The following is a 9,447-nucleotide window of genomic DNA, read 5'->3' as shown; positions in this document are numbered from 1 at the left end:
ATAGCATTACAGTGTTTAATAAAGACTGTATTGCAATGAACTTGATAGCTGTGTGCATGTATCCATGAGCTTAACTGAACAGTATGAGAAACGCTCTACAGTGTGCCATAAACATGCTGGTATCAAAAACACATGGATAATCTCTTTTCCTCAAGGGAAACAGATATGCACTTTTCAGAGGAAAGTTTTAGTCTGACTCCGGTTTGCCATCATTAAGTTGCAGATAACATCATATCCATCACTATCGGGTTTCTGCAATAAAAGTACGGGATAGTCACTGGATAGTGATTGATGACACTCTAGTTCCCAGCTCCGTCAGGAGCCTCCTGCCACATCTTGGACAAATCATGTTTTTGCAGTACTACGTGTAAACACCAAGTAAACCCACAGGTAAATGTGGTAAACACAGCTAAACACTTAATACCAACCTGCAATACAATCTCCTCCTAGAGTGATTACCCATCAATGAATACTGATGATAATGCTGCCTTTTCTCTACTCTATGTGTAGTACATTAAACTCATAAACCCAACGTCTGGAACCATCTTTCTATCTTCAGTGTCTCAAGCAGACTGTAATCCTCACCTGGAGTGGGGCGCATGGGCGCTGCTCTAAGAAACTAGCAATGGTAATGCACAGGATGACTTTTTCATGTGTTATGTTCCTGTAAAATCTTACTGGAATCTCAGCTGGCAAATGATCTAAAATCTCAAACTTTCTGTTGTTCTTGTGCAACTCAACTGTTAACATGTCTGTACAACAGAGCATGAGTAATTTAAAGCAGGGACCATCCTTGAGACAGAAGGAAATATGTTGTGAAGTTGGCAACATGCCATCTCAAAGCTCCAGTGTATTTGAGATCCAACCCACTTGATAAATTTGCAGCAGCAGTTCTATTAGAACTTTGACCGTTGCACTCACGAGTCTATTTTTAACATATTAAAAAAATTAGCTGCAGGTATTTAAAAAACAAATAAATAAAAAAGGAGCAGGTTTTAAAAAATGCCTCCAAACTGCCTCAACAGTTGAGGTATTGTGTGAGTTTTTTTGCTAGACGGTTATAAAAGATCATACAACTTAGTCACATAATCTAACTTCCCACGTTTGCTACTGAGAATATAATTTCTAAATCAATTTCACCCATAGATAGTCAACTCCTATACAAGGAGCAATCTAAAGTTCTCAGATTTCCCAAAGGGACTTGTTCTAGGTGGGCTTTCAATGCTTAGATACTTTTTACTGTGGGAGAGAAAAAGGTTGCTGTGAAATTATATTTGAAGGGAGTAAATCTATGTATACTTATGGTCAAAAGCACAGCAAGTGCTAACATATTATCAGACCTACACTCAGTGCTTACTCACCTCTCAGTGCAAGAGTGTGTGTCTCAATACAGCTGGGAGTTACACAAGGTGAAGAGAAAATTGAGCATCCTCATCTGTGGTTGTGAGAAGGAACCAGGCAGGAAATTAATGCATTTCTGCTACACAAATTAAGGGCATGATCTAGCAAGAGCATGCAGGTGTTTGTATTTCATGTGCAACACTCAGCACAGCTGTGCAAGACCTCAATGCACAGCATGGAGCAGTTCAGCTGTGGGTAGTGCTGGAGGAACCAATGATACACTATCCCCATTGCTGTTATGGCTTTAACATGGCTCATTTTCTCAGTCCTAACAGTTATATTGGAAAAACACTTTGTAGAAGTCAGTTTTGAGAAACGTAAATCCACGTGGGGAAACCAGGTCTGCAGCATGGAAAGGAAGTTTGCTGATAAAGATAGGAAAATCATGCTTGCTTCAGCAGCACCTTTGAGCATCAGGACACTAATTCTGCTCTGAACTGCATGACTGTGACTACAGCTGGGGCTGCTCCTTGCCACAATCACAGTCTACCTGCCTGTTTTTCCAGTCAAATTTCTTCATTTTCACTTCTTCCTCCTTCCCTCACAACCAAGACAGCGCTGTTCAGATCACACTTCTCTTGGCACCTTCCTCGGATACAGTTTTTTCCCCTTATGCAAGGAGACAGTACCTGAGGTAGAGATAATGGGTGGCTTGAAATGGAGAGCTGTGGTTCCCTTAGCTGTGCCGAAAGGCTGTGCCTGGGCCTGCCCTGCCCCTCACGGTGGGGAGCACTGTATGCCGAGGCTGGAGCCTCCCTCCTCAGCACCGGGACACTTCCAGCGAGACAGCACCTCGCCTTGGGCAAGACCCCAGCCACGGGGTGGCAGGCCCACGCTGGCCGAAGGGACACGGCACGGCCTTACATACTCAGCTGCAACAGACGCGCATACGAGGTTCCCAGGGATGCCCCGCAATGGAGGCTCCGCAAGCCCCGCTCTGCCCGGCACCTCTGAGGCGGCAGCAGCAGCACCCAACCTGCCTTTACCGCCTGCAGCAGCAAGCCTCGCGCGCGCGCGCCCGCCCACCAGCCCTACACAGCCTTCCGCTGCGCGCAGTCGCAGAGCCGCCTGTGTCGGCTACGTAACACGCTGCGCGCGCGCAGGCGCACTACTGATGCGCCACTCGGCCCGCCCCGTTCCCCCGGAAGCGGGAGATTGAAGCGCTGGGGCTAGTACGGTGCCGGTTTGCTTCGCTCGGCTCCTTTCCCAGGTGTCTGGGGGTGGGTTCTGCTTCCCGTGGCTTGGTGATGTTGGGGTGGAGGAGGGAGGGGAGTGGAGAGGGTCCCTCAGGGCTGTCTCCTTCCTTGCCCCCCACGCCGGGTCCCGGCCCAGCTGGCTGATGTGGGCCTTGTGCTCCGTGGGCAGCCTCCGCCTTGGACTGTGAATGCGCTGCGGGTCTCTGCTGTGCTCCACTTCTGGGGAGCCTCTTGGCCCTTCAGGGTGCATCACCTCAGAAAGAGCTCCTTGGCTCTGCTTATGGGCTGCCCAGCCTTCTCTCTGCTTCTCTGTAGGGTGGAAAACTAGCTCGAGAAAAATTGTTAGTAAGCCTTTGGTTGGTGAGAGGAGAACGTAAAAGGAGGGAGTGCTGTTACACAGTGTAGCAATAAGCAGACAGAGGCACATAGCATCAGAGACTTGCCCAAAGTGCAAAATCAAGTAAGTACTCAAGTCCAAAATTGTCTTTTTCCCTCCTGGCCCAAGTTTTCCTTACTTGCTGGACAGAATTATTTTTCTGCGTGATAAATAGCATGAAATGTAAAGGATTCTTGGAGATCTTGGGGAAGGATTTTAAGAGTGCAGGAGACCTATGTGAATGTGCTGCCAAAGAGAGTTAAAGTAACAGCATCAGTGAACTATTGGAGAACATATTCATTGTGGTCATTTGAAGACAAATAATCTGCATTAGAATGTAAAGCCAGAGAGTCACAGGATTTATTTTGAAAGAGTTGGCAAGTCTGTTGAAGCTAGCTCTTGGGCTCGAAACTATTTTGCTGCTTAATAAGATTTATGAAATATTTGTGACATACTGTATATGTAGCTATGATGTAGCTTTTTCTATGCTCTTGCTTACATTAAGCAATAATAGTAATTTGCATTGTTTGATGGGCACTGTGGACTCCCTTCACAGATTGCTAAAATGCTCAATTAACTAGACTTTAGTAAAGAAAGTCTTTTTTTTTTTCCTTTAATAGAAAACTATATGTTGAATTTTGAACAACGGGGGGGAATGTTGACTTTTAAGATAAATGAGGACCTGTGTCCTTTGGTATAGAGCCAGGAAGACCAGGGTTGCTGGGTTAGTAAAGCTTTGGCATACTGAAGCTTTGGTATGCCTGCTCTCTGAAGAGGAATCCCCTTATGCCAGTCTTATGTTGCCTGGTGATTTGTTTGCAGGATTTTATTTTTAAGAGGCTTCTGTTTTGAAACTCCTAATTGCAATTTACAGGTAAACAGAGGCTTGGCTGATGATTTTCCAGCTGCATTTTGGTCATTAGCATGTGGTTCACAAGTGCTAAACTAAGTTAAACATTGCCAAATCAATTTGAAGTTGGTACATGCTGGGAGGTATGACTTATTTAATTAAGGTGCTTTTCTGAGCAAACTGGGAATGCTTACTTTTAATCTGAAATTCTACTTCTGTGAGTAATTACTTTTTTAAGCAGCCTCCCCAGAAGGATCAAATGAGACAGTGGTTCACAGACCTGGTTACCCAATTATTTTGTTTTATAGAAAAGATTAATTGTTTATACACGTGGACAATAAAAATCTTGTGGCTCCCAACAGTACTTTTATCATTACTTGGGATGCAGTTAAATGAAAGGACTGGTTCTTCACAACCTGGCTTAGTAAGGATTATTCCTTTGAGTTAGACAAGCAGTAAGGGTTATTCAAGTTAAGAAAATACAGTTTGTTTGGAGTGAGTGCTTTTTTTTTCTTGGATGAGTGTAGTGTTGCAGGATCTGACCTTGGATTTACAGGCATTCTAGAATGGGTCCGATTGCTTCATAAGTTGTCTTGTTCCTTTTTAACACTTGAAAGAGGATATCAGATAGAAAAAGTCTTATTCTCCATTATAAATTTTTTTCTAATATTTTTTCATATTTTTAAGAAAAAATTCCATGGACCTTTGAGTGAGGGAAAAATAATATACAAAATTCATAGTAAGATACTTTATACCATTTAGTAGTGTCATTCATCCTCTTGAAGAAAAGCCATCCACAAAGCAAGATGTTACTTAGCACATGAAACAGTTGTATAACTTAGGCAGATGTCTTTTTGAACTTAACAATTAGAAAACAAGCCTTAGTATTTCTTATTAGAGCTTTTTACTCATTTCTGCAGCCACATGGCTCATTATAATCAGGTGAAAATGGCACCATACATAATTCATTCAATCTTTTAACAGAAACTGCTATCCATCTCGAGATGGAAGAACCAGTGCTTGAAAAATTGACATCTTTGTGCAGTACTCCAAAGGATTCTGGGACAGCAGCTCCACAGGGAACTAGTTCAGGGAAACAGGTATGAAAACTTACTTGTTCTTCCAGCAATGTCACTATCTGCTGAGCTCTACTTTGGTGTTCATCCTAGCATGCATTACAGTGATGCTGTCACTCTCAGCATCCAGACCTGTGCTGGATACATAGGGCTAGTTAGCAAGTGTTCCTTAACTGATCCCTCTCTCTCATATTTTAACATATTTTCACAGGTCAAACTGTTAGACATGGATTATAAAAAAACCCCAACATTGTTAACTTCTTTTGAAGAAAAAGAATCACTTTAGATGCTTATCAGTGATGGATCTCAAAGCATGAACAAATCAAAATTATACAGATCATTTCTAATACACTCAAGTAGAATATAGATGTTTTATACTAGTGCTAATACAGAAAGTGTGTATGTGTGGTGGGATGGAATAGCAAAAAAACCCCTCCTGTCCTTATCTCTATTAAACTAGAGGGGGAAATTGAACTTGATGGAATAAAACTAGCCAAGTTGAAATATACTGTGTATCTTCTGCACAAAGACTAGACAAGTGGGTTTGCCTTAATATGTAATACAAGATTTGCTCCTAGAAAACGTGAAGGTACATCTTTCCATATCTTGCAGCTGTGTGTGCAAACACATGTGAAAGGAAGAAGTTAACTTTAAGAAAGCTATAGTGAGAATTAGGAAGTCTGGCTTTACGATGATCTTTATATACATGACATAATCTATGTAAATGATAACAAGGGTAAACAGTTCTACACCTCTTTGAAATTTGATGAAAGATTAGATTCTTCTGATCCCTCTGGGGTTGTTTTTTTTATTATTTTTTAGCCAATGAGCGCAGCTCTGAGGGAGCGATTAAGGAAAACAAGACGTTCATTTAATGCTAATTTTACAGTGGCAAAGCGGCTCAAGATAGACTCTGAAGAAAAAGACAGTGCTGATGCTGACAAAGGGTGCTTGCCCAAGACAATTACAAATACAGATTGTTCCAGATTACAGGATGGTTCTGAAAACGTGGAAAGAAACAGCACTGGACATACATGCTTCAGAAGTCCCTTACAGGAAAATGATCTCTGTGGATCAGCAGAGAATTCTCATGTGCTACAGTCTGACCTTAGTCAGCAGCAGTCCCTGGAAGAAAAAGTAAGGCTGGTGAAACAAGTGCAAGAAAAGGAAGAACTACTTCGAAGGCTCAAACTGGTTAAGATGTACCGATCTAAGGTGAGGGGAACCTCTGAAAAAGCACTTCTAAATCATTCTTTGAATTCATAGTGTAATCCTCATGTATTGGTTTAAGCAACAATACTGACTCACCCTTTTTTTGGTGTGGTGTTTGTATATTGTCTCAGTTTAAGGCCTTTTATCAAAATAGATCAGCAGGGTACCAAAAACCCCTACATTTCAGCAAATGATAAAATTTCTTTTTTTTGTTTTGTCCCAATTTCAGAACAACCTGTCTGAACTGCAGGCTTTGATAGTGAAATGGAGAAGCAGTACCCAGCTGATGCTATATGAACTGCAGTCGGCCTTTTCTGCAGATGGCAAGAAAGTGAGTCTCACTCAGCTGATAGATACTTTTGGATTAGAAGACCAGTTACTGCACTACAGCAGAACAGAAGAAGATTTTGTAGATCCATAATCTACAAGTGCGAAGCATTCAGTTCCACACACGCATAAGAAGAAAAGACAATGAATTCTGATCACATAAGAAATGTTGATCAGACAGCGGACGTTATGCTTTGAGGTTAGGAGGTTTTCTCAGGAGATATTTGTAAAGCTTTGTACTTAGATACAGTAGGTGCTGTAAAAGGCATTACTTAATGGAAAAGATAAAACTAATGCTGTTATGAAAAACTGGCTTGATAACTTGATCAGTGAATTGTTATTTAATAAAAATAAGATGAAATCAAGTCATACATTTAACAAATAGAAGGCAGTCCATTCTTTGATTAGTCTTTGCATGGTTACTTGTCTTGAAGTAACAAACTCAATTGTTATTTCTGTTGATGTTCAGATGAGGAAGAGTTCAGTTCTCTGTTTATATATACATCCCCATTTTACAAATGTCTTCCTGCTGCCAGTCAGTTAATGACAGCATTTTGCAAGTTAAGTAGAGATAACTAATTTTCATGTTGTTAAAATTCTGAAGCTGCAATGAGATGTTCTCAATAGCTTTAATTATTACTGAGGGAAATGTGCCATAATGCATTCATTTTCAGATACTGGTCCAGACAGTTGTCTTCAGGGAAGCTGTCTCTTAAGAATTCTGCCACAGCCTGAGATAATACAAGGGAAGGCAAGAAAATCACAACCAACAGCTGTTAACGCTGCTACTTCATGTGAGAGCCAAGGTGTTAACTCTCTTCAAATAAATAAGAAAAACAAGGCCTTGTCTAGTGGGAGTGCTTCAACTACAGCATCATAAAGCTGAATAAAACTTCAGCATTTCATTTATGCTCCAATAAATGTTGTCTCTTTATATGTTTTTGTTTTTATCTTAACTTGAAATTGCTTTTTTTCCTCATCATAGCATATGCATATAGTGTGGTAACTTCTGTCTGCTTTTGTTCTCCTTAAAATCATTGCTTGTCAAGTGTAACAATACATAAATCTTCACTACAGTACAACTCCCCCTGCTATGAATATTGTTATATATGTGATCACATTCCTTATTGGTTGTATCTATCTCAACTGGTTTGTTTATGGCTAGCATTTCCTGTTTCCTTAAGGGAGTCATTTCTTGCATATCTCAAAGGAAAGAAAATCAAAGATTGTACAGACCTTTTTAACATTGATAGGGCTCGTTAGACTTAAATCTGTACCCACAACTTACTCCTAAGAATACTGAATGTTGCTGTCTACAGAGAATTAATTAAGAACAACCTTTATTGCTAATCACATTTTGAGTATTAAGATACTATTTCTTCTGTTTCTTTGGGTTAATAAAAAAAGATGGTGGTGCCAGGTGAAGGGGGTTCTCTTCCCTGAGATCCGTGGCAAATTTGGAACTCTTGTTTCTAGGGAAGTTTCAGGAGGAAGAAAAATACCTTGCAAGAAGAATGGGGATGTAAGTAGAATCCTTACAGGCCCCAGTTAGAGACAATAAAGCAAAAATAGAGGTGGTGTACAAGATCACAACAGAAGTAGCTTTCCTTACAAGTGTAGAATTTTGTTAAACTAATGTATCCAAGCTATTAATGCTCTTACAAGGGAATGAGTGTAGATTTTATGTGCATTTATGAAAAGAAGAGAAGAATCAACACACACCATGGAAGAGGGAAATAAAAATGTCAGAATGCCTGAGTAGGTAGATCCTGCTCCAGCAGTTGTTAATTTTATCAAGGGTTCTTTATATTTCCTAGCTGTCTTGGGAGAGATCTGGCAGGAGAATAGACTGTAAAGGGCTGGGAGATAACAGCAACTCTTTTGGAGGCCAGATGCTTCCAAACCTGGTTTTCCTGTGATTCTGCTCATGGCAGCAGGTACTGGTGGCTGTGGGTAATTATCATAAACAGCAGCAGCTTTCAGGACTGGGCCAGATAGCACACATCATGCTGAAGCATACCTTCATCTTCTTAGCAACCTACACCTGTGCCATCACAAGTGTAAATATATTTAAAAAAGAAAAATTAAGTCAAAGCCTCAGAAATGAATTTTAGCAGATGCAAATTCATGGATTTCTTGCAGTACTGTACCTTCAAAATGTTCTACAATTGCATATTGCAGACTAAGGATATACAAATACACCTGTTCTTCTATCAGTCTACAATTTCTTGTACCTTTTGTTTTCTGTAATGAGCTGTATGGTTTATATAATCAAAACAGCAGAAATAAATCTCATGAACTGAAATATAACAGGGACAAGACTAGGTATAAAATGTACAAAACAGACAAACATGCATCTTTCAAACTGAAGCTATTTTTAAAGAAATTACAGAAGAAATAATTTGTGGAAAGAAAAGTTCAGGGAGAAAAGGTAGTTGTTCAAGGTCTTTTTCTTAGACAAGGCCACGGTATTATAAATCTACCTGGCTTCTGATTTTTAAAGAATAGGGAATGTTCTTGATCTCAGTCTTTCAACTTCTGCCTGAAGAATTTCACACTGTTCTTCTTGTTCCTTTACAAGACCTCGTAGGCGTTTCTGCTTCAAAATCTGTCGGTAACGCTGCTTTGCAATCTTTTCAGAAACATGTGTGTCTGCATAAAACCAAATATAAGGGTTAGCCTGTACTTGCAGGGGATGCATAGTCTATATATTGGACCTGTCCCAGGGTTATTCCAAGTTCTGTATAACACAGGCAGACATTTTAAAAAATGTTCACAGTTGGGTTTAAGAGTCTTTATAGTACTGAATAAAGCAAAAAATTTCAAAAACGCACTGGGCATGATTCCTTTAGCTTCTAGCAAGTACCCACTATTTTGAAAATCTGTAACTGTTTTACTTGTGGAAAGATCTCTACAGTTTTCCTAGTAGCGAACACCCTTCTCAGCTCCACATTACTTCCTCTGTTCCCTGGAATGTGTGGAAAGTGGGTTAAAGAGTTCTGAGAAAGG

General features: G+C 40.4%; 2 protein-coding genes across 6 annotated transcripts in view; one reads left to right on the top strand and one right to left on the bottom strand.

Moving 5' to 3' along the window:
• The first annotated feature begins 2,504 nt into the window (after positions 1 to 2,504).
• On the top strand, positions 2,505 to 8,777 carry SFR1 (SWI5 dependent homologous recombination repair protein 1). 4 transcript variants are annotated; one of them, XM_054831171.1, is made up of 5 exons: positions 2,527 to 2,621; positions 2,913 to 3,057; positions 4,808 to 4,923; positions 5,722 to 6,114; positions 6,341 to 8,777. In XM_054831171.1, exons 3-5 carry the CDS (start codon positions 4,828 to 4,830, stop codon positions 6,530 to 6,532), a joined length of 681 nt encoding a protein of 226 aa, XP_054687146.1. In that variant the 5' UTR covers positions 2,527 to 2,621; positions 2,913 to 3,057; positions 4,808 to 4,827; the 3' UTR covers positions 6,533 to 8,777. The 4 variants fall into 4 exon arrangements, with proteins under 4 accessions (XP_054687147.1, XP_054687146.1, XP_054687148.1 ...); XM_054831172.1 differs by lacking the exon at positions 2,913 to 3,057 and having other exon boundaries at positions 2,505 to 2,611; XM_054831173.1 differs by lacking the exon at positions 2,913 to 3,057 and having other exon boundaries at positions 2,533 to 2,621.
• Positions 8,778 to 8,911: 134 nt separating this feature from the next.
• CFAP43 (cilia and flagella associated protein 43) overlaps positions 8,912 to 9,447 on the bottom strand; it is a 53,552-nt gene continuing 53,016 nt past the window's right edge. For both annotated transcript variants that reach the window (XM_054831158.1, XM_054831159.1), the window contains one exon: positions 8,912 to 9,090. In XM_054831158.1, coding sequence (XP_054687133.1) covers positions 8,936 to 9,090 — 155 coding nt within the window. In that variant the 3' untranslated portion in view covers positions 8,912 to 8,935. The remainder of the gene's footprint in view (positions 9,091 to 9,447) is intronic.

This window comes from Grus americana, chromosome 7, assembly GCF_028858705.1.
Source record: "Grus americana isolate bGruAme1 chromosome 7, bGruAme1.mat, whole genome shotgun sequence".
In the NCBI taxonomy this organism is placed as follows: domain Eukaryota; kingdom Metazoa; phylum Chordata; class Aves; order Gruiformes; family Gruidae; genus Grus; species Grus americana.
This window is presented reverse-complemented; position numbering and strand designations above follow the sequence as displayed.